The 25,035-nt window shown below is 37.2% G+C and overlaps 1 protein-coding gene across 2 annotated transcripts in view; it reads left to right on the top strand.

The window, feature by feature from the left end:
• The window catches only part of LOC119146876 (macrophage mannose receptor 1-like), a 66,599-nt gene that overhangs the window by 25,232 nt on the left and 16,332 nt on the right, over positions 1 to 25,035 (top strand). For both annotated transcript variants that reach the window (XM_037385210.1, XM_037385211.1), the window contains 16 exons: positions 545 to 702; positions 5,433 to 5,546; positions 6,936 to 7,051; positions 8,427 to 8,575; positions 10,155 to 10,354; positions 11,461 to 11,585; positions 12,758 to 12,845; positions 13,783 to 13,927; positions 15,441 to 15,482; positions 15,601 to 15,764; positions 16,853 to 16,920; positions 18,887 to 18,987; positions 19,499 to 19,641; positions 20,357 to 20,471; positions 22,338 to 22,507; positions 24,442 to 24,544. In XM_037385210.1, the coding sequence (XP_037241107.1) occupies positions 545 to 702; positions 5,433 to 5,546; positions 6,936 to 7,051; positions 8,427 to 8,575; positions 10,155 to 10,354; positions 11,461 to 11,585; positions 12,758 to 12,845; positions 13,783 to 13,927; positions 15,441 to 15,482; positions 15,601 to 15,764; positions 16,853 to 16,920; positions 18,887 to 18,987; positions 19,499 to 19,641; positions 20,357 to 20,471; positions 22,338 to 22,507; positions 24,442 to 24,544 (2,001 nt within the window). The remainder of the gene's footprint in view (positions 1 to 544; positions 703 to 5,432; positions 5,547 to 6,935; positions 7,052 to 8,426; positions 8,576 to 10,154; positions 10,355 to 11,460; positions 11,586 to 12,757; positions 12,846 to 13,782; positions 13,928 to 15,440; positions 15,483 to 15,600; positions 15,765 to 16,852; positions 16,921 to 18,886; positions 18,988 to 19,498; positions 19,642 to 20,356; positions 20,472 to 22,337; positions 22,508 to 24,441; positions 24,545 to 25,035) is intronic.

Here is a 25,035-nt window from a genome sequence, read left to right as displayed (position 1 = left end):
CTATTAACTGTAAATTGAAAAAAGTCCAACAACTACATTAATTTCATTTTGCTCTGAAATGAAATACAATATAGGAACACGTGTAATGGGAAAACTCGCAGGTACTCTGGTTGTCAGCTCTAAAAGACAGCACTGGGTGTCTGAACATTAGAAAAGAGGGCACATCTTTCTTCACTATACTAAAGGTAGGAGGAAAAGGAGAAGTGGCATTTTGTTTAGGTGTTTATTCATGTCTTGTTACAAGAGTTTTGAGCTGGAAAAAAGAATGAACCTAGTTGTGTTGCAACATAATTCAACAAAGAAAGTATTTTGGCTGTTTTATACAAAGTTAAACACTCTTATTTTATTGCCACTACAGTAAGTGTCCTTTCCTGATGATGAGCAAGTATATGAGGAACAGTCTGCCCTCTATGAAACAGGGAGCCTTAATTTCCTGTGACTGCCTTTTAAACTTCCTGAGAATAAATTATTTTGTGTTCTATGCAGATAAAATCTCACATCATATAAAAGGACTGTTACCAACCTTGCTAATCATATGTTTTAGAGCCAGCTGATGAGCTGTGGATTGGGTTGAATGACCTCAAGGTTCAGATGTATTTTGAATGGAGCGATGGGACACCTGTCACCTACACCAAATGGCTTCGTGGAGAACCCACTCATGCAAACAACAGGCAAGAGGACTGTGTTGTTATGAAGGGAAAGGTAAAGTCATGTAGTTATTAACTTAATTACTTTTAAATTTCATTTATCATTTGGGTTTTTTTCTGTGCAGGAGCACAGAAGTAGGGGATATCAGTGCTTGAAGCAGACTATTTTAGAGTCTTATAGGTGTTACTTTTTTGAGGAAGCATCCCTGTTCAAGGTTGCCAGAAAGTTGTTTTTGTTGTCTTCCTTGAGAAGCACACAAATGGTGGCTTTGCTTGAGAGCAATTACCCCCCTGGCCCATATTTCTGGATTTCAGTTTGTGCATGTGGGCTCTTTTGGAGAAACTTTTAGTTACACTGTGAAGCACATGAACATGTAAATGCTTTTCTTGAGGAAACTTCAAAGACATTTCGGACATGTTTGGATTTTTTCTGCTTTGACTGAATATGGGATATACACCTACCTTAAAAAATGTACTAGCAATTTTTAATTATGTTAAAGAGAAATACTATCTGTAGAAGAAAATAGAAGCCACCTTTTTCTTTTTCTAGGTAAAGCTATAAATCTCAGGTCTAGGTGGATTAGATGTTATGCTTGTATCTGCACTGCCCATGAAGAGCTACGAGAGAAGTAGTTAGCAGTGGCATTAGCAAAAGCCTTTACTGAGTGAGTGTATACCTGTAGAGGAATGAAGGCAGTGGGTTGATCAGCACTGATCACATGCAGCTGTGGCCTTGCCTCAGAGGCAGTGGGTTGGTTGGCATGGATGATGTGCAGCTGTAGCTCGTCCTGCTAAGTGGTTAAATAGCCCTGAGGGGTGTGGGAGAGGGGGCTGGATGGAGGAGGAGCAGTGTGGTCTGTCTTGTAGAAGCATGAGCATGGACAGTAGACTGACCAATGGTAAATCCTTGTTGCAGTCTACTGGTTTGATTGTGCCACAACAATCGGTGCCCTGTGTGAGGCTGATTGAGTTGGATTCTGACTACAACATATACCTACAACTGAACAGCTGTGCTTTGAAAAGGCTGTCTTCCAGAGTGTGACAATGGTTGATGACCAAGGTGTACTACAGGAACAGAGACAATGCCTAATGCAGAAGTCTGTGTGTGATTTTGAAAAATTGTATTTTTCCTTTTTGTGATAATTAATAATACTGAATTTACCATCTCGTTCAGGCTTTACCTATTTTATCAGGAGGAAAAAAAACTGTTTACCCATGCAAAATTAAAACTTGAGCATTGTACTTTTGGTGAGCGTGCTTATAAATTGAAGAGAACTAATTTTTTTTTCCCAGTTGGCCTGAATACTATTCAGAGCTTACCTCATAGGGCAACATGTGGTTGGGTATAAAATAAAATTAATTCAGTGGTCAGGGTCTCAAAGCATTAAGATTTGGACTGACTGGTCGTGTCCAATATGCCATGCCAAAAGTGGCAGCATTCAGTGCAGCTAGGTAACCTGTGATTGTTATTCAGAAGTGGAGTTTCTGATGGCAGGCTGGCATGCTCAATGCTATGGTCAAGAATCAGATGAAGACACCAGTTTGGGTTGCTGGGCCTTGACTTTGGGAAGGGAAGAAGCAGAACACTCCATCCTCTGGTACACCAAGCTTTTTCCTCTTCCTTCACCTAGCTTGTCAGTACAGAAGGATCTTGGGGTCCTCCAGCACTGAATATGTATCAAGTGAGACTTGTATCTGAACCTCAGGGGCCCTTTTAATTCCAACAGCAATGGATAGAGATGTTTATGGCTGTAGCTATAAATAAAAGTAGTAGCCTGCTGTTCCATTCTGCTGCTTTAGGAGAGCTGTCATCCTTTTGCTTGTATTAGTGCTCCAAAGCAATATGGAAAGCATGATGTAGGTTTTGGCTGAAGAAATAAAAGGGAGTTTTGATTTGTGAAAGAGAAATTTGAAAAAGAGCAAAAGTCTTCAAGTATACACAGCTTTTTACAGAGGTTGCAATTCTTCCAATAGTTCATTTAGTAAAAAGGCAGAATGAGCTACTTACAGCAGGGTTTTTAATGTGAGTAAGAACAGGTTAGCTGGAAGCCAGCGGGGATATTTGAAATAAGTTACTTCCCCTCTGAGGGACTGAGAGAAAGGATGTTTTGAGGTTTTACAACTACTTCTTTGGTTCTCAGAGAGTGTGAACTATTACAAAACGGTTCCATACCCATTGCTTTATGTGGCTGGTCTCTCTGCTGCCCATAGATGCAACAGCAGATCATTAACCTTCAAGTATAATGAAAAAACAGAAAGCACCGGTGAGAAACAAGGATCAACTCCTTCCTAACAGATGAGGAGCCAGAAGCCAAGCAAAATACTCCAGCTTGCAGGGACAGAGCCTGTCCGACCAGAGCCTGTCCCACTGTCCCCAGTGAAGGAGCACTGCAGGAGGGGTAGGCAGCTGGTGGCAGACCACACCCCACATCTGGGATGATAAGGTGGGTCCAAGGTCCAGCCCAGTAGCTGAGTCAGGATCAGGACTGGAGGGAGTAACCAGGGTCAGACACAATCCAGTGATGGCTGGGCAAGCCCATAGTGACAAGGTAAGCCCAAAATCAAGCCAGGAAGGCAGTCCAAAGGTCAGGGTCTGGATCAAAAAGCCCCATAGCCAGGTACAGACATTGCTGGAGCTGGAGACAAGTACTTCTGCTACAGTGTAGGCAGGGATGGAAGGCCCAGGTCTGAGTTTAAGTGGAGCTCCAAGGGCCCATGGTCAGGCAGGTGGGTAGAGGCCCCAGGTGAAGATGGTGGGGGGCCATTTAGGTCTATTGGTGCCCTCACTCCACTAATAGAAAGTTAGAAATGAATTATAACAGCAAGGCATACAACAATGATATTAAAAAGGACTTCTATTTTTAACATGTTTGTTCATTGTGTAACAATTTTTGTCTATTTGTCATTGAATTTTATGGTTGTTGAGGCAGTTTTATTTGAACTCCTCCTTCACTTCACTGTTCTTACTTTAATTTGACTCCGTACCTTTTGGACAGTGATGCAAATTAATGTGATACAAATTTGTTACAATATAAAGAAGCTACTATCTGTCCAGTTTAATGATTCAAAAGGATAGCTGTCCACATTTTTCTACCATTCTTTTTGATGAGAAGACTCTTTTGCTTTCTATACCAAGTTGTAAGTCAGACTGGTAAATATTTATTTCAAGGCTAAATTTTAAGGTCTTGATGCTTTCCATCAGACCAGGTTTTCCTTTGGGTTAAAAAGTCAGTAATTTCTATTGTGAGAGTTATAGATTAAAAGAACTACACACATTTTAGCTATATACAGACTTTTCATGTGACTTTTGTGTAGAAGGCTAATTTTATTGTGGATTCTTCTGAACTCTTTCAAAATACATATCTATTTAATAGTTGGTCTTAGTAGGAAAAGTAACTTCAGATTCCATGGAAGTTGCACTGGTCCAGTATCTCCTGGGATCAGCCATCAACTGACCAAAGAATAATTATAAGTTGGTTTTCCCTGGTTTTTGTTGCAGTTTGTCTACCTAGAGTACATGTATGGTTACATTGCTGATTGTTCCGGGTTATTCACTCCTTGGCTGAAGTCACCTGAATCCATCACTTATTTTTATGAAACAAAACCTGCCCCTGTTAATGACACCAGCTTATTTTTAAAGGAAGTATTTGGATTTAGTTAATGAGGAGGTAGGAAAACAGAAAGATATTTGCAAAAAGCAGCTCCTAAGACATGGTAAGAAGTCCCTAGAAATTACTGTATGAATTTCCCAGTGAAGACACAGTTATGGGAAGACAGCAAAGGATCTTCCTGCAACTAGAGCGCCAAAGCTTCAGAGTGAGTTTTCCCGTGTTGATGAAATCTAAAGGTTGTGAAAGTTGTGCTTATTTCTTCCAGACTGAGAAGGTCAGAATTCTGGGTGGTTATTTGGAGTGCCTACCAGCCTAGTGAGAGTGAGAAACAAATAGTAGGAGATGATGAGACAGCCACCAATGGACTTGCCTTGCAGTCAGGATAGGACAGAAAAGACACAAGCACTACCCGAACATCCTAGGGTTCTTCATTGTTGTAGGCAGTAGTGTTGAGCTTTGGGAGAGTTTTTGCTGGAAGCAAAGGTTCATGAGAACTTTGCACACTGTGGCACAGGAGACAGTGTATTACCATGATGATTATTTTATATTTCGGGGCGAGGTGGGGGGGGAGAAAAATTGCCACCAACCGATATGATTTTACTTATATGAAAGTGGAGTCTTTAAGGCACAGGAGAGAGAGTGCTTTGCAGACGTTTCTCTTACTGTCCCAATACCTTAGTTCATCTTTTAAACCAAAAAAAATTTAAAATATAGTGGGAACATGGTGTGAGGTTCCTTACCTTCAGTACAGCTCTCACTGAATGTCATTACTGCTTCTGAGAATCTGTAGTATGAAAAGTAACAATGGTAATTCTAATTTTGACAAGGAACTTTTTGTATCTTCAGATTTTTATATAAGTATTAACTAGGAATGTAGTCTTCTCTTGGTTTTTTTTCTGTTGAAACTGGGTTTCTGCAGAGAGAGATGACATTTCCCTTTCCTCCTGCATGCTTATTAAATCAGTAGTCTTTGTAAAGATGTTGTATTGCTGTTGCCTCCAAGGGTTCACTTTTCATTGTACATCAATGGTGAATCAGCCCCAGTAGAAGTGAGACTGGAACGAGGTTGAAATTAAGTACTGAACTTAGATGTAGGTTTTGCTTCTTTTAAAGCTAGCAAAAAAATTTGGAGGCTAAATCCCACTTGATTGTGATGTTCTCTTCTTATATTCAGGATGGATTTTGGGCAGACCGTTCTTGTGAAAAGAAAATTGGCTACATCTGTAAAAGAAAACCCATGTCAGAAGCTCCTACAGAAGATGAAACTGTTGACATGGGCTGCCAGAGAGTAAGTGATCAGAAAGCTGTCTGCTCTGAGTAGGCTGCTAGGAATGATTAAGAGGAGAAAATGCCACCTAGGTGACAGATAAAACAGGGAAAATGGGTTCTGTGTTGTCATTATAAGATTTGGCCTTCTCATTTCTATGGCAGATGGGATAGGTGATACATATGAATAAATCTAGGCTTTGACTGTCATTTGGCTTTTGATGCTCCCTTTCTTTTTCTGGAACATAAACCAACACTGAAACCTGTTGTCCCTGCAGCAGGCCATTTTTCCTTGATTGGCATTCAAGCCTTCCCAAGGAATTTGCCTGTACCAGCCTTTGCTCTTCAGCTCTGCCTATATTTTTCTTAAAATTATTCACAGCAGGAAGGGTGTGCTTGTCTACATACTATTCTCAAGGCTTTGCTATGGTCTCTGGCAGTGCTTTCTACTTGAAGAATTTGTTAGGAGTGTCTGAGCAAAACGAATCCGTTGTTCTCCTTCTGAACTGCCAGCAGGTCTATTGTTTATTCAGTAATGCTCGCCTTCTGGTAACATAACACTCAGAAATTGTGGAAAAGCTACTGTAATTTGTTATGTCACAAGGAATCTTACTGGGTTTTTGTCTTCCATGAAGAAACTGCCTTTTCTCCCAAGTCTGCTTTCTACAGCTGCATAGGAAGTCTTTGATGTTTATTCCCGATATTTGTAAAAGACTACCCAGGAACCTTAAATATTCAACTACTGGAGAAGATAAAGGGATTCTCATTTTTATGGATGTTATCCTTGTCTAGAGAACTAAGTGTGTGCTCATAGAAAAAGTCTCTCATAGGTTAGAAATTGGAGACCATTAGAAGAAAATTTGTGTGAAATGTGGCTGGTCAGAGCAAACTCTTCCTTTGTAAGCATATTCTTGGGTTAATGACATTTGAACAACAAAACATTAGAAGAGAGTGTTACTGTTGATTAATAATAAACAAACTTGTTTGAGGTGTCGTTCACTTTCTGAAAAACCAAGCTGAAATTTGCTTCTCAAGACCATTCCCATGATTGTACAATGCCTCTGTGCCAGTTATAATCCTATACTGGGCATTAAATGCACACAGCAAAGCCTCTCATGCCTTTGTAAGTGTAATGCACTGATTAAAAATTCATTATATGTGAAAAATTGATTTATGAAACAAAATTTTAAAAAGCTTTGATCCTACCTGTTTCCAGTCTGGCTTTTTCAGTTCAGTTGTTCCTTTGTCCTGTGGTTAACTGACAGTGGTATAAATCAGTTCTGTTTTTTGCTGTTTTTTTTTCATTTTCTTTTTCTTTCTTTCTCTCTTTTTTCTTTTTCTTTTTTTTTTTTTTTTAAAGATGTTTTAAAAAGCTGCAACATATGTGATCATGTAATGTTTATTTTGGCAGGGTTGGAAAAGACATGGTTTTTATTGTTACTTCATTGGAAATACATTTGTATCATTTTCCCAAGCAAATCAAACCTGTGGAAGGCATCAGGCCTTTTTAGCAACTATTGAAGATAGGTATGTAAAAGTCTACTTGCATGAGGGGATCACATGAGGATTTAACACCTAGCATCATCTGGATATCAAAATAAAGACTGATCTGGACAAAAATGTTGCTTGAGAGGACAGCTGTCTGTAGATACAGAACTTCTCACAGTTTTTGCTTGTATATTAAAATCCAGGAATTCAGTTTATAGTAAAAATATATTATGGCTGTAAATTCAGTATTGATATAGATGGGTATGTCAAGGAAAAAAAAATAGAATTATGTTTTCTATTTCCTTAATTGTAGTGGCTTGAGGATGGGTTTTACTTGAGTGAAGGGTGCAGAATCCAGTTTTGATTATTAAATGAAGAGATATGGCTCTGAATTCCTTTCAAAACTAGTTCAAATGAACAAGAGGATATCGCTTGCACCTATCTGGTCTTCTCAGAATTGAGCTAATTTGAAAAAAGTTAAATAAGAAACCAGTGATGATAGAAGTGCTTGGTACCTGAAAATCCATCACAATTCAGACAGGGTTCAGTGTGTTCTCCATTTCTGAACAACTGGTGCACATTATTGAATGCGGCATATAGGGAAAATGAAAGGGTTAAGAAACAGCTTATTTTGCTTGCAGTTGACTCAATGCTTGACACTTTCTTTTATTTGTTTCTATATAATCTACATAGATCTGTTCTAGTGTGGAAGCTCTATATCCAAACGGTAGCTCTTTAAATGTAGGTAGCACTGCAGCTGTCATACAAATGGTTTAACATTAATGTGGTCTTCAGACTAAACCTTGTTAAGGGGAGACTTTTATTTGGTTTGATTTCTTAGGAGCTGTTTGTTTAGACACCATAATGAACCATGACAGGCTTTACCTCTACATAATTTTGGTTTCCCAAACATAACTTTTCTTGCATGATCATTGGATGTAATTTGCAGTGTTCCTTGTTTTGATAATTTAGTATCATACTACTCTAGCCTCTATTTTTGTGTATTTCTTCAATAATGATGAGATTCCTTTTCCAGTTTTGGATTTGCCTGAAGCAAGAAGTCATTAAAATGCAAGGGTACTAGAAACTCTCAAAAAATACAGTGCTATAACATATAAGTCATATCAGGTTTCTTCTTTCCCACCAATTTCATGTCAGTCCATGATTATGTCAATTTCTTTACTGGATATCTGAAGAGAAGGCAGAATACTCTGGTATTATGAAGTTTACAAAATATCTGTTATGTAATTTTTTGTTACATGTTTTTTTTCAAGTAAATCCATCTAAGCTATGCTTTCAAGAACTTACAGTTGAAGTTCTGAAAACATTCTGATAAATTTATGAGAAAACCCTTTTACAACTTTAAAAAATATATTTAACAGTATTAAATTAACGGTTGTGTTCTTTTGAACAGATATGAACAAGCCTATCTGACTAGCCTGGTTGGGCTGAGAACAGAAAGATACTTCTGGATTGGACTTTCAGATGTAGAAGAAAAGGGAACGTTCAAGTGGGTTAATGGTGAATCTGTCTTATTTACACACTGGAATTCTGAAATGCCTGGTAGGTATGACTCTATACTGTTTAATAAATCCAGTGCCCAAAAGCAATACTCACTACTTGAATTCCTTTACTTCGTTCCTTAGTCCTCTCTTGATGGTATGCTGACTGCCTGCTCTCAAATGTATCTGGCTGCTTTCTTAAGTGTGCAGTGCTGTTGCTAACTTCCAGCTTAGTGCTGAAATGAGTTTTTAGCATGAGCTTGGGAATAAACTTTAAATTGAGATCAAGTTTCTGATTTGCATCTGTTCTGAGAAAGTCTGTGTCTGTACTATGGAAAAGCAACCTCTGCAGGCATATCGCGTCCTGCTTACAAGTCCTGCCTGTTCAGCCATATCTCATAGCACACTTGCTAGCTGCACGTTTTGAGATGTGTGAGATCACAGCATGCATGGAGCATCTCCGGTCCTAGAGAAAATGGGATTGTAGGGAAGGACAGGATGTCAAAGGGAAGATTTCTATTTAATCTTTTCTCAGTTAATATCTTTACCAGACTAATTGTCATTTCCTTATTTGCCAGGTTTTGCTGATGAAAACATGGCATTTTTTTGTGTGCTAATTAGATTATAGGACTGGGAGGTCATTTCATCTCTGAGATGATCACATCAGAAAGGGGATAGTCATCAGCTATCAAGGTTCTGGCATTTGGTGGCTTTCAGGAGATCTTTTAATTTTCTTTAATTTCAGTGCCTAAATGCTGATTTTAATGTGTCAGGTGGAGTGGTAAGGCTATGTAGACCATGAATCCAATACTAGGCTTGTATATAACAAGTTTGTTTTTGAAAATCATAGTCAGATTAAACAAATTTGAGAACCTAGCTCTAACCACATCTTCTGTTTTAGGGGAGAAGTTGTTGGATAGAAGGTTATGATGTTGCTAGAGTCAGCCACTGGAGGTGATTTGATGTGAGGCAAAATTCAGTATCAGATGTGGCTGAACCACAGATTTTTTTTCTTTTTTTCTCTTTCTTTTTTAATTTTTTTTAACTTCATGGATTAGAATCATTGAATTGTAGAATCACAGAATGGTTTGGCTTGGAAGGGATATTTAAAGATTGCCAAGTCAGCCTCCCTGCCATTGGCATCGTGCATTGGATCAGGTGGCTCAAACCCTTCTACAACCTGACCTTGAACATTTCCAATGATAAGGCATCCAAAATTTCTCTGGGCAACCTGTTCCAGTGTCTCACCAGGCTCACAGTAAAAAAATGTCTTCCTTATATCAAACCTAAACCTACTCTCCTTAATTTAAAACCACTGCCTCTTGTCATGTCATTACAGGCCCTGGTAAAAAGTCTTTCTCCGTCTTCCTTATTAGCCCTTCTTATATAATGAATGGCTGCAGTAAGGTCTCCCTGGAGTCTTCTCCAGGCTGAACAATGCCACTCCCTCAGCCTTTCTTCACAGAAGAGATGTTTCATCCCACTGGTGATTTTCATGGCCCTCCTCTGGATCTACTCTAACATTAGAAACATTTTTGACTCTACACAAAGACTTAATTTCTGTCAGGATAGAATATGAATTTTTCTGAACTCTTATGACTCTTTAAGTGTTGCTTTTGTGCATTCTTGTTTACAACCAGGAAGAAAGCCAGGCTGCGTTGCCATGAAGACTGGAATTGCAGGTGGATTATGGGACGTAATAAAATGTGAAGAAAAGGCAAAGTTCCTGTGCAAAGTGTGGGCAGAGGGAGTGACAGTTCCACCTGTTCCTACAACAACTCCTATTCCCCGGTGTCCAGAAGGTTGGGACTCAAACAATCGTATTAGCTTCTGTTTCAAAGTAAGTATGTTGCTTATTTCTCCATTAAGGTAGTTTCTGTTCTGCACATGTATGCAATAAAAATCAGTATACATATGTCTTACTGTTTCATAAGCTTATTTACAGATTAAATGTAGAGGTCTCATTCCCTTTTTGTTGAAATGCTTATGGTTTTGTTTCTTCCATTAAAGTCTGATCTTCAGGTCTGATCTTCTGTTCTGAATTTCCAGTTTGTTTAAGACTGAACTTCCCATTCTTTTAAGAGTAAAAATGCCTTTCTCCTGGTTGTTGTCTTGCAGCAGATACTCTTGTCAGCAATGCAGTTTGCTAACTGGGCCTGAAGACCCTCATACTAAGCTTGTGTTTCACAGCAATGAGCACTCAGAAACCCTATATTCAAAGTTCCTGTAATCCTTTGTCCTTGTTTCAGCTGGGATAGAGTTATTTTTCTTATTAGTAGCTGGTGCAGTGCTGTGTTTTGGATTTGGTGTGAGAATAAGATAGATAAAGCAGATGTTTTCAGTTGTTGCTACCTAATGTTTATACTAAGTCAAGGACACTTCAGTTTCTCAGTCCCTGCCAGCCAGAAGGCTGGAGGGACATAAGAACTGGGAGGGAACACAGCCAGGGCAGCTGACCTGAACTGTCCAAAGGGACATTCCATTCCATAGAATGTCATGCTGTGTATATAAACTGGGGGCAGTGGGCTGGGACCTGCCGCTAGGTGCTCGGGGACTGGCTGGGCATTGGTCAGGGAGTGCATCACTTGTGCATCATTTGGGTTTTTTGCTCCCTTCCCTTTGGATTTCACTCCTCTCCCCTTCCCTCTCCTTTTCATTACAATTGTTGTTATTATTATTATTTTATTATTATTTTTATTTTATTTCAATTATAAGTTGTTCTTATCTCAGCCCTTGAGTTTTACCTTTTTCCTGATTCTTCTCCCCATCCCGTTGAAGGTGTGGTGGGGAGTGAGTGAGCAGCTATGTGATACTTAGTTGCTGTCTGGAGTTAAACCACCACATCCCCACAGAACAAGTTAATTGTAAATTAATTGCTTTTGGGTAGCTAATCTTGATATTGTGACCTATGGCCTATTTTGCCTGATTGCAAAATGCTCTCTTTAGCCTTTTTCAAGAGGAGAGCAAAAGAAAACATGGCTTGAATCTCAGGAGTTTTGTCGAGCTATAGGAGGAGATCTGGCCTCCATTAATGGGAAAGAAGAACAGTACGTGATATGGCGTTCTATTGCGTGAGTATCTGTACTGTGGTCATCCTTTAACTAGTTTTTTGACCTTTCTGAAACATTTTATTTAAGGTGTATGTTTTTACTTCTGTATAAACCAGTCTGCATTAATAATCTGCATCTTTACCAAACACAGCAAAAAAGCAAAGCTGATGAAATAGCAGGAGTTGTATGACTAGTGGCTATTACCCCAGAAACTAATGCTAAAATGAGATTGGCAAGATATCTAGCTGAGGCAACATTTATCATCTGATGTAAAAATATTTACTGGGGATTTGGGGATCTTATAAAATTACCACAGATGCTAGTTGTTTTCACATAAGCAAGTGTACAAATAGGGTAACAGTTGTGATATAAATCTGGTCGATATGTTGATTGTTTGTCATTTTTATGAACTAATCAGAAAGCAGAAGCAACTTCAGTTTCATTTTTTCCTACACAGGGAATGTAACTAAGGTTAGTGAGTTCCTGAATGTTAAAAGCAGGTGTGAGATTTTGGAATGAGGTCAAATACCCTCAAAAATGTAACACTTGCAATATGACCTGAATAGATTGGGTTCAATTAACTTCTACATCCTTGTCTAACTAGGAAGCAAGACTGAAACATAGCAGCCTTGCAAAATGCTAACAGTACTAGAACCCCAGCTACATACTTACAGCAAGGAAAAAGTCTTAGATGCTGTATTATCACAAATTGACTCAATAAATTAAGATAAGTAAATGTGTATGCTTGCAGACAAGAATTAGTTTAAGGTGCTGGTTTTTAAATGCATTTCAACTGCAACAAGTGTTTGCTTGTTTGTGTTTGGAAACCCTAAGTGCCTCTACAGAGAAAATGGAGAGTTGATAAATGGAGCAACAGTAGTTATTGAACCATTACACAAAAATATTAAGTCACCTTATTTTCAGGACTTGGACTGGATCTGGACATTTTCTTGGTCAGTATTTCAATCTGTCTGAGTTAATGTACAGTGATAACAGCTAGAAGTGGTTGCATTTTAATTAATTTCTGTTGTGGTTGTTATTGTTTCTAACAGCTTTAAGGATTATTTTTAGAGAAGTTTATTAACTGTTGTGAATGACAGATTATAAAAATATTGGATTCCTCTTATTAATTTTGGTTTTATGTTTAAAGTTCTTATAAATGGGACATTTATTATTTTTGGGTTTGTTTTTAGGAATAATGGCTATTACCACCAGCGTTTCTGGATGGGCTTATATTACTTGAATCCTGATGATGGCTTTATTTGGAGTGATGGATCTCCAGTGAGTGATTTAATTTTCCACAGCTGTTATTTTGCAGTCCCTGTGCTTCTCAAGTGTGTGTGGTGTATGTGTTTCTGTGTAATTTTATGCTTAATCATAACCCTTTAGTATATCATGCTCTCTTTAGGAAAGCTTATGAATAGCAATTTTCATGGCTTGATTTTTTTTGGCTAAAACTTATTGATTTGTGATAAGAAAATGTGCATTGAATCAACAAGAAAATTAAATTCTTGTAGACTAAGAGAATGTTCTTATAAATGCAAGGATTTTGTGAATAAAAGAGTACATCTTTAGTATTTCTCTTCTTTGCTAATTAGATCTTTATTTGAAATGACCTATGTTCAGTGTAGCTGAAGGCAGTTGTTTTATGCTGGTGTGACTTGACTGTACTTTAGACTAAGATATAAAATTGTCAAAAAAAAAAGTGGTTTTGGAGATGTGGGTGTAAGTCATGCAAGGCTGACCAAAATACATTGAAGGAATTTTACCATACAGAAAACTGAAACTGGAATTTATACGGAAAAATTAGAATAGCAATAATATTTTTCTGAGAAAAATGTCAATATTTTTATTGTGTCTCAATAATGTCATACTATTTTAGCTCATACAGGACATTTACTTAATTTAATATCAACATGTATCATGACCCATCATTGTTATCAGATGAATTTTACAGAATTTAGGTCCTATAAAAACCATCAATATTCTTCAAATTGTGATCAGAAACAACTGTTATCTAAGCTGCAGTCCAGTTGAAATCTGAAAAAAAGTTTGAAATGTCAGCATTTGCATGGGGAGATTCTGGTTTCCCAATATCTAAGTTTTAAAACTGACAGTAGGAACAAGTTGTAGGGCTGTGGTTTGATGCTTTCCCCTTCCTCTTTCAATTATTTTCTTTCTATAGAACAGAATCTTCACAAAACCTTTTCTGTCATAGGTGAGGTATGAAAACTGGGGCTTTGGAGAACCCAATAATTATCAAGGAATCGAACTTTGTGCAGAGATCAGTGGTGATTCCAGCATGCTTTGGAATGACAGGCACTGTGATTATCTGTATGGATGGATTTGCCAGATAAGAAAAGGTATCGCTTACTCCTGGGTATTAGTATAGTAAGAAATAATTCTCACTTCATTTTTTCCTTTACTTTAAGAAATCAAAAATTTCAAAACCTGTTTATCAGGATGATTCCCTGTGGAATGTGAAATATCCAAGTGATATAAGGATTCCCAGGTTTTGATGCATTTGAAGATACAGTGCCTTTGGTGCCCTGTGGGGACTTCTCACTGATCTTGCTCTATGATTTCAGAAGGAGAAATGTGATACTTGAGAAATAGGAAATGTTCCTTCGAATATTCACATTCGCTTTTGACTTTTCACTTTAAAAAGTTCATACTGTTGCCAATAAATTACGGATTTTCAAGTTATTAGAAAATACTTTGCAAATCAGTTCACATACTTGAATTTTTGTGTGTGAAAACTCTCTCCTTTACTTGGCTCAGTTCCCGTTTTTTCAGCTAATTGAATCTGTAGTAATTCACATGTTGGTTTCTTGCTAAATTCTCTTGAGAGCTGAGTTTGGTTATTTTGGGTTTTTTTGAAGACATTGAGACAAAAATTATCATTTAGGGAAGCCTTGAGTTCCACAAGCAGTGCATCTACTTAAGTCTGAGTATTTTAGCAAGTGCTCATTTAAAATTTTACCACATTCTTATATTGGGAGGGAGGGGAGCAAAATAAAGATTCTGCATTAGATTATTGACAATAAAATACCAGCTCTGCTTTGTATTGGTAAAATAATTTCTTAGGCAGATAATTTCTTTTTAAAAGTCAGTATCTCTGAGCTTATATTTTAGCATAAAATAAATTGATAAACCTATAAAGACAGAGATCTCCTGTATTAGAAATAGTTTTTCTGAGAGTCTAATGATGTCATCCACGACGCCATCTCCATGATACCATAGCAAAAACAAACAGGGGAATTCTTTAGCCTGAAGTCTTCTTTTCGGGGACCAGTTAAATTTCTTGGGATCTTCTCCAGTGAGATTTTATCTAGAGAAATTTTCAAGATCTGGATAGAAGTTCCTCTTAACGAGAGAAAGATAGAAGGAATTTCACTCTGTATTAGCTAGGGCACCATGGAAGAAGGTAACCCAGCCTACATTCCTGTTGCCTCTGGTTTAAGCCAGAATTAATGCATAAGTGACCTGAGGAAAGGAGGAAGAGGGGGATACAGGACTGTCTTAATCAAGTTAATGCTTTGGGACATAAAATCCCCTTTAAAAGCTTTGGGACATAAGGTTTTCTGCCTCCAGTGAATACCAAAAATTATTACTTAATTCAGGTAAATTTCAAGGTATTTTATAATACCTTGCACATAAGGAATAGCCTCAGGAAACAAAAATATGTGTTTAAAATTAAATAGTGTACGAAAAATCAGAGATTTAGGCTACTTAGTTCCTTCTACTTTTTGGTGTTAAATCCATTGCTAACTGTGAAATTCAATGTCAATAGAAAAACATGCCTATCAATCATACTAAATATTTTCTCTTACAGCAGAAAGCATACAATCATACTATTATATTTTTTCCTTACAGGAGCAAGTGTAAAGCCTGAACCAACAGAATCTCCTGCACCCAGTAAGTTTTATTGTTATTACTATTTGTGTGTGCATGTTTAAAAGCATTTAAAAAATTTTACTGATGAGAATGTCTTGATCTCAGGAACAATGAAGTTTGCTTACAATTTGTCTTACAGAATACAAGACTACTGATGATGGATGGATTGTACATGAAGATAAACAATATTATTTCAGCACGGAGAGTGTTCCTATGGAAAAAGGTCGGGAGTTCTGCAAAACGAACTTCGGAGACCTTGCTGTCATTGAGAGTGAAAGTGAAAGAAAGTTCCTCTGGCGATATGTAAGAAAAATCATTAATACTATGGAATAAATCATCCAAAACAAGTGAGCATGGGCACAAATTCTTTTCATCCCGGTGTTCTCCCTGCAAGTTTTATGATAGTGTAATTGTAGTAGCATTAAGCCAGATTAATATGAAGAACAAACTCAAGTCTTTTTTTCAGATTGTTTCATAGCTGAGTCAAAGAACATTTTGGTTTAGTGTTTTGTATAGACATAATTACAGTAAGCATTAAACAGATCATTATCTACTTTTCCTATTCAAAGTAGCAGTTACACCACATTATATCTATCTGCAACCAGTAAAGTGTTAAGGTAAATGTTATGCTTACTTTTAATTGTTCTGTGGCTTCATTTTAGCAAGAAGTAGTATACTTGTGAGCTATGATTCTGTAAGGCAGGTGAGTTAACTGAAAATACAGTTTATCCACAGATAAACTCAAGATATCTTAAGTTAGTGGATCAAAACAGATACTGGCTTACATGCAACACTCAGAGCATTGGCTTTTGATCTTGTCAGTATATCTGAGATGTAGTCTATCCAGCAGCCTCTTTTTCATTCTCAAGTTTGCTCCTTTGCCTCCTTTCTTGTAAGAAGAATATAATTATGCAGGAAGAACAACTTGAATAATGGATTATGCCATGAGAAAGAGCTTTTAAATGATACTTCCTTGGTGGTGGGGGTTGGTTACCTGTTTATACTGTCTTGAGTCCAAATTCATTAATCAGGAGTGGGTTTAAAAGTCATATATGAACTACATAGAACTTTTCCTGGGCTGCCTAAAGAGTGGCAGTGAGCTGACACAAGGGTCTATGTTGATTTATATCCAAATTGTAGGAGGCTTGTCCTTTGCAAGAAATTTGTCAGATGATGTCAACTGCAGAGACTATGCAAGAGGTGCTGATTTTGGCCAATGTTGAAGTTTGACTGTGGACTGTCCACGGTGAGCTGCTTTAACTTGAATGTTGCAGCTAAAGAATATATCAGGTCATATCCTCTGTCAGTCAGATGTATATTAATCATTATTAACATAATAATTTCTGTGATAAAGAGAGAACATTTATACAATTTTAATATTTACATTCTAGATCTTGAAAAATGGCAAAGAGGATTCATATTTCATTGGTTTACAACTGAGTGTTGACCAACGAACAAGGTAGGCCAACTAGAACCATCAAACTTGCATTGGGCATTAAAATAAAGAAATTTACTGAGCGCAGCAAAAATAATGAAGAGCTTGAATGAAGTTGTGGCCTGTCAAAACAAATGAGTACGTTTTTCCTCTGAATTCTGTGGGATTTTCGTGTTTAGTGTTTTTTAATTATGAAGGTTGTAAAAATGTACTCTGTAGTAAATGTACCACAGTGTAGCATTATATTTAATCCACTTTTTTTTGACTCCCATTTCTGGGGGTTCTCTGTCATTAGGCATTCTCACCCTGTTATTGTTACTGTTATTCTATATTTGATTATAGCAGGAAGAAAGCTTGACTTGAATTTTGCTCTCAGCTTTTGTCTGTCCTGTCCATACTCCAAGAAAATATAGCCAATATAAGGAATTTGTAAAAAGTGTTTCTTGTGGATACTAGTGAAAACTTTTATTCATAGAAGACCAGCTCCTTCTTAAGTAAATGGAATTTCTCCTTGACACCACTGGAAGCTAGAGTAGATTCATAAACCCTAAAACTTGACTTATCCTTTAACAATATAAAAGCATTAATTTTGTTATAACTTTACATCAGATCTGCTGGATTTGGAAAGTTTTGCCTTACTGTTTGTTTTAAGACCTTGTAGTCTGTGGGACCAAAGAAGTTAACTCAATAGGGCATGGATTTTCAAAGGACATACCTAGTTTTGAGTCTTAATTTAAACATATTAATGTTGTCAAGTGGTTTGATTCCATGTTAATTTAGTTCCAGACTACCCAGGAGAAATACTGCATGTTTCCTAAATAGAATTCACCCAAAGCTAGCAGAAAAATTACACCGCAGATGATATATTTTGGGGCTTTATTCAGGAATTCTAGTTTCCTTTATGCCGTGATTTATATTGAAAATATAAATAGATGCCCCAATTCAAAATATATAAGAGTTTTGGTAGGTAAAAATGTTCTTTTCCCCTGTGCTTAACCTTTGGGAACAGACTGTAATAGAGGGTAAAATGCAACCCATTTTCTTTTTGTTGGAAAAAGATAGCTGTTGTCATTATATAACTTCAGGTGCACTCAAAAAGCAGGTTTTCTGCAAGCCTTTCTGAATGTCAGTATGCAGTAACATATAATTTTTTAGAAGTGATGTTAATTTAGGCCTGGATTCAGTTCATTCTGGGTCTTGAAGTGCCTTGATAGATGCCTAGTAGTTCTTAGTTCTCCTTATAGTCCACAGTGACAATAAGGAACTTCCAGAGGATAATGAGGATATTAGGGGACCCAGATCACCTTCTGAAAATGAAATATTCCATTGTTTTTGTAGGGCCCGTAGGATGAAAGTGCTTCTAAGTGAAGTACCTTTTGTATGTGCCTGAAAGGCAAGCCTGTGCACTTCTGCACTTGCAGTCCAATAAGAATACGTCTCCTAATAAGTGTTTAGTTGCCTGGTTTCGTCCTTTACTGTTTAATCTACATGGGTGTACAACTTTTTCAAAGTTGGTATTTTACCTTATGGTAAGGCACATTGTCACAGGATTTTCCTTTTAGGTGGTTTGTCATGCCCTTTTCCTCTGCATGGGGGAAAGATCAAGCATTTTACCAGTGTTATGAATAAAATCTCTTTCCCCTGTAACGGGCACATGGGGTGTGGGAAATGGTGAGCACTGGGGCTCTGTTATGCTGAAATGATGTCTGACTTTCACATTGGCCCAAATGGTTGAGTATTGTTGTATCAGTTGCAAAAGTTTTAGCACATCGCTTAAATGCAGAGTAAACACGACTTCAACATATAAACCTATGTCTTTGCACAGAGAGTAAGTTTAGTGCCATCAGCGAAGAGGCAAATTGGTCAAAAAACCTTATACACCTTAAACTATGACTGGCTGTATTAAGCATATTGCAAAATTACTTTTTGTAACATGGAAGCAATTCTATTTGTATGTTAAAGAAGTGTTTGTTGGATTGTTTTTCTTAAGCTGGATGGATGGCACTCCAGTGAATTATTTGGCTTGGGCACCACATGAACCTAACTTTGCAAACAATGATGAAAACTGTGTAGTTATGTATAAGAATTTAGGTGAGTTTTGTGTGTTTGTTCCTGAGTTTCATTATTTGTGTGTTTGTGTGACAACTTTTTTTCTTCTGAGAGGCACCCTTCCCCCACTTTTTTTTCTCTTTTGCAAAATATCATACCATATGGAGCAGACCATAGTATTATTTTCAGGACTTTATAACAGTTTTGTGCTTTTGTGTTTACCTTAAGCCTGGCATGGGGAAGCTCTGATAGAGGTCTGTGATTGCTATACAACTGCTTTGTATTTTTTATTAAAATTGGCCTACTGTGCCACTATAAAATTGATATTTCTAGTACCTGGTTCTACACAGCTTTTAACATTCTGTAATTACAGTGTGTATAAAGTGACATATTTATCCTAGATGCTGATATAGAATGATAATAAACTGAGATACTGAGGATTTGATCTTACCTTTCAACTAAAAGCACTCTGTGCAAGAATGAGTGAAGTTGATTTCCATTTAACCAGCTCTGGATGTGGTGTCATACAGTTCCCCATTTATCTTACATTCAGGATTTTGGAATGATATAAACTGTGGTTATCCAAATCCCTACATATGTGAAAGGCACAACAGTTCCATTAATTCAACTGTTCCTCCAACAACATTTTCAACTCCAAGAGGATGTCATCCAACTTGGCTTTCCTTTCATAATAAGGTACCATAACAAATACAGTGCATGTTGGGTATTTGGCAAAGCATTAAATAGAAAACAAGGGAATTATTTAATAATATTGGTTTTTTTATTAGCGTAAAATATTATTAATTTTTAGAGAGCTGTTTGATGCCTGCATGCTTTTGTTTGTTTGCCCATCCATTGTTTTGCAGGAAAGATGCTTTTTTGATGCTTTTAATGAAGCATATTCAGTTGCAGTTGATGGAAGTCATCTCTTCAAACCTTTTGATATGTTTCCTAGAGAGTTTAGACAGAGTTCCTGAAGCGTTGATGTTTTGATCTTGATGTTTTTTAGCCAAACCATAACACTTTTTCAGTACTGAATACATTTTGTCTTCCTTAACTTTGCTAGCACAGTATGCTTTGTAGAGTCAAATAAACAAATAGGCAGACTAATATCAGTCATGTATAACTTACCACTGTTAGATGAGTGTCTATAAAAAGTCAGTTTTTGCTTATTTTCTAGGGATTTCAGATCAAAACTAGTATATGTCTTCTTGAGCCAAACACTTTCTTGAGACCTTTATATAGAACAAGGACCAGCATATAAAGTTTATTTTAAGCTGAATGTGTTTTTTTCAGATAAATGTATTATTTTACTGCCTTTTCTCCACCCTGCTTTGCTTAAAGCATGGCTTTAAATCTGTGAGGGATATTGGAATAAAGCTAATACATAGAGAATTTTTTTATGTTTTAGTGTTACAAAATATTTGGATCTACAGAAGATGAACGTGTCACTTGGCATGCTGCACGAACAGCTTGCATGAATTTAGGAGGAAACCTGGCCACTATCCCTAATGAACAAGTGCAAGGTACTGTGTATAGTTTTGTAGCAACTAGATGAGATGACATTTAATCTTTACAGAATGGCTTTGTATTTGTGTGAATATGGACAGGATTTGAATAAAGATTTCTGTTCCAAAACATATAGACTTCAGTAATTTACAATGAAGTTTTCACCTGAATATGCCAAATTTTAATGTCGGCTTATATATATATACACACATGTATTGTGCTGGCAGCCAAAGTAGTGCTGTTTCTGCTTACACATGATGCCAGCTGGACTGAGCAAGTTCCATTCCAAACGATGCGGTTTCACTAGGTGGCATTAACTTGCTGCATGGCTTTCTGAGCCCTGAGGCTCAGAACTTTATGTCTCTGGGCAGCTTGGGGCAGAGGTTTGACTGCTCATACACCTGTCCACAACTCACCACATAAACGTACCATTCTTTTCACTAGAGGAGCTTATTTTAATGAACCTAAGTGCTGCATCTGTGACAGGGGGAGATGAACACAGGGAAATTACCTCGTACTTCAATAAACATGGTACACATTCAAATTAAAAATTGGGGAAGATTTTGATAGATGTTAATAACACCCTCTTTTTAGAAGTACTGTTTTATACTACAGCGAAGATAAATAGATGTTGTATAACACATACTCTTTGTGAACTCAAAACAGCATACTGAAAAAGCAACCATTGTAAAACAAGTCTGTGTTGTCATCTGAGCAATTAAATAGTTCAAATTTAGACTGCTGACATGAACTTAGTACTACTTATGTTTTCTACATGTGAAGAGATCAAGAATCAAACATTCACTTTTCAAATATAGCTGAATTAAATTCTTATCCAACATAATTACTGCAGTACGGATTTCAGGTGGCTGGTTCATGCACAGGGCTTGAATGCTAGGTAAAAGAGAAATGAGCAATAAAGCTATTAGCACTAAATTATTGTTATTGCTGGCAACGTAGGCATAAAGGCTCGAGTTCCTGTTTCAGTTTCTGGCAGAACAGCAATGTCAACATTTGGCAAAGATATCTACAGGTTTCATTCCTGGAAGCTGCATTCATTTTAAAAAAAACTAAAGGAAGGTGAACGGTTAATAGAGCAGACACAAATTCATCTATTGTTTGCTGAGAAAAGTATGCTTATAAGAATGACTGTAGCAGCTGGAAAAAGCCACGATATATTAATTTTATCACACTGTTTGATATGTTGTAGATTAGTGAATACCAGCTGCCCTAGTCTGCCCTATTTGTCAGTTAGCTATGGTAGCTAAGACACATGAGCACCTTCCTGGATGGTGCAAAGCTGTAGCAATTGAACTGCTTGTGATGAATAGTTCTGTTGAGACTCATTTTAAACTTGTCACTGGTGCATTCTGCTCCCTGCTAAGACAGTGCAGGCTATTGCCCGTGTGTTCCAGGGGGAGAGGAAACACTTGCAGTTCTATAACAGCACCATTTGTGCAGATGTGCGAGTAGCAGGTGCTCAGTGGTGCTGTGTGATGCCATTGGGGGGTAACCACTCTGGTGGGATTATAAAAAAATGTGTGTGATATGCACAGATATAAATTTGTAAGTCAAATGTGGGACTAGGATTCAAAAATGTCTTAAGACATTACAAAAAAGCATTTCCGTCATGCTCTTGGGATTCATCCCAGTACCAGGTTAGATACTTAGGTGAAGTATTTTGCCAAAACCCACAGTTGTATGTCTGGTTGCCTGTTCATTAAACTAAAAAATCACCTTCTTTTCATCTTACCTGCTTGTGTTGTCAACAATGAAGTGTTCTGTATCTCAGGAAAAATATTTTAATATCACCAACCTCAGTGAGGCCAGACCTTTCAATGGTCCCTCATTAAAAGTGTTATTCTTTTTCTTTATTACTTCAGCTTTTCTCACCTTCCATATGAAAGATTTTGTTACTGATACATGGATTGGACTGAATGATATAAATCATGAACTGAGGTTCCTCTGGACAGATGGAACAGGGGTTTACTTTACAAACTGGGCCAAAGGCTTCCCATCAGGACATACAGATTTATACTCATATGATGGCCAGGTAAATAGCAATCACAAAATTTTCACTGAAATTTGATTTTAGATTGCATTTATGTATTTGTTGGAATTTGAGACATGTTACTGCTTGACTTATTACTTTCATACAATATATACATGCCAAATATAAATCCAGATACAGTGAATGGTTTTAAGCCCTGGGCAATTGCTGTCTTAGCTTGTGACAATATCCGTGCAGTTCTTTTACAAAGAGTGATTTCAGATTTCAGTTCTCTGTGTCCATGAAGGCTACATTGCTTCTGTGTTCACCCCCCAGTCTCTCATAGGCTCTGGTAAAGAGAATAGTTGGATTCCTGCCTCATGGCATCTGCCCCAAAAGCACACTGAATGAGCACATCCTTCTAGTCCTCTGACCACAGATGTGCCTGAACTTAGCAGGTTTCTCAGTTGGCATAGAATCATAGAATCATTTATGTTGGAAAAGACCATTAAGATCATCAACTGCAACTGTTAAGCCAGGATTGCCAAATCCATCCTAAACTATGTCCCTAAGTGCCATGCTTGCATGTCTTTTAAATACCTTCAGGGATGGTGACTCAAGGACTTGTCTGGGAAGCCTGTTACAATACCTGATAACCCTTTCAGTGAAGAAATTTTTCCTAATATCCAGTCTAAATGTCCTCTGGCACAACTTGAGGCCATTTCCTCTTGTCTTATGTAGCTTGCAAGAGGCACTTACAAACATTCCCCTCAAACAGCTGTGTCTTACATAGAAGCAAATTCTATCAGTCACATTTGTGGGAAGGATGTACTTCTATAAAAAGACAGCCATTCAGTTTTTACAAAAAAATAAACAAAAAAAGAAACCCACTTCTGCTGTTTCTCTGCCATACAAACTAATCTGATAGGTCATAGAATTCCTCTCTCTGATCTTATGCTATATTTGTGTTGAATGCCATTTTTAATGTAGGAATATTATTTTTATGTATGATGTCCTCTTTCCTGTTTTTAAAAGTAAAGTAGTACCTTGGAGCTTCTTATCTCTAATGGAGGGAGAAAATGTGGGAGAATTCAAAGTTCAAAAGAGAAAGCATCTTTAAAATGCTTTAAAATCTTTAAAAAAATCTTCTGGGAGGAACAATATATATGTTTCTCTTCTTATGTAAAGTAGTAGGATTTCTATGAAGTCTTCTGTGCAAACTTATGAAGACCCTATTTTATAAAGTTCAGATTTGTTTTTAAGTTTACTTGACTTTAGCAAAAAGTAAGTTATCATAGTTAATACAAAATACTATGCAGCTGTTCAGTTTGAAAGATTAGATTCTTAATTTCACTTACAAATTAAGTCTTTCTCTGTGCATCTCCTCCTGGACAGCAAAATCAAATAAGTAAATAGAATAAAATAAATCTGGATGCTTCATTGCAGAAAACCATTTGTACCCATGTAGCTTTTTGCATTCATCACTGTTTGTCTAATTTGGGCTAACATAGGTTGTAGCTATCATGTCCATGTCAGAGAAGCTGAAATGTCACTGTAAGTGGTACTGACAGGTCAGTGGCTGTCTTTGGGCAGGAGCAGTTCTAATTTTGCTGTGTGTGCTGTTACAGCTTTCACCAATAAATTTGGAGACTGATGTGTCAGAAACATTGTATTGCCCCCTGAGGGTTCTGGTTATTTTCTTGGGTAAAGCTAACTGGTCTGTTCTGCAATAGTTGATCTCACTTCTCTTTAAATTATCTGTGGCTTGCTTTCTCTCCTTGCTGTATGCCTGGAGATATGAGAATACCAGAATTTCTCTGGTCTGCTTATCCAACTCAATGTTGTGCAAAAGAGAACAACATTACTATTAGATGTTACAGAGATGTGAGAGTAAAACTACAGCATTACTTGTGTCTGTAGATGTAAAAGGGGGACAAAAGTTTTGTATTTGCTTCTGCTAGCTACTTGTAACTGATTTTATATCTTTTTGCCTCAAGGCTGATTGTGTTGTCATGAGAAATAATCCTGTTAAAGAAGCAGGGAAGTGGGCTGATGAAGGTTGTGATAACAACAGAGGATATATATGCCAAATTACTGCAGGTACTTGTCTTTTTAGTTAAAACACAACCAAACCTTATGGTTTTTCAGGGAATTGCTCAGGGGTGTGGATTCCATAAATTGTTTTTCAAGCAGGAACACAAGGGTCATGTGTGTCAAAGGTCCAGTTAAAGTCATTGCTCTCAGCTGACCCTTCCTAGTAACTGCCGTGTTGCTGCCTTCCTGAACTGGAATTTGTATCTGTATCTTTGTGTTTTGTATGCCCCTTGACATGGTATTTGTTTCATGATTTTTTCTGTCATTTTCTGAACGCATTGGCTTTCAAAAGCTGTTCTGGAAAATACTGGCTTGTACATGCAGCATGAACTGTCTAAAATACAACTGTAACTTTCTCACACTGAACTTGAGTGATTTTACTCCAAAAAGGAAATTAAAAATCAGTGAAAACCTGAATTTAAATATCTGATTGACTTTTAAGGACTGGTCTGTTGTGGAGTTTTTCTTTTCTCTGGAAAAAAAAAATCAACAACCCT

Source organism: Falco rusticolus, chromosome 4 (genome assembly GCF_015220075.1).
Source record: "Falco rusticolus isolate bFalRus1 chromosome 4, bFalRus1.pri, whole genome shotgun sequence".
NCBI classification, from domain to species: Eukaryota; Metazoa; Chordata; class Aves; order Falconiformes; family Falconidae; genus Falco; species Falco rusticolus.
Note: the sequence above shows the minus strand (reverse complement) of the source record. Positions and strands in the feature narration are given on the sequence as shown.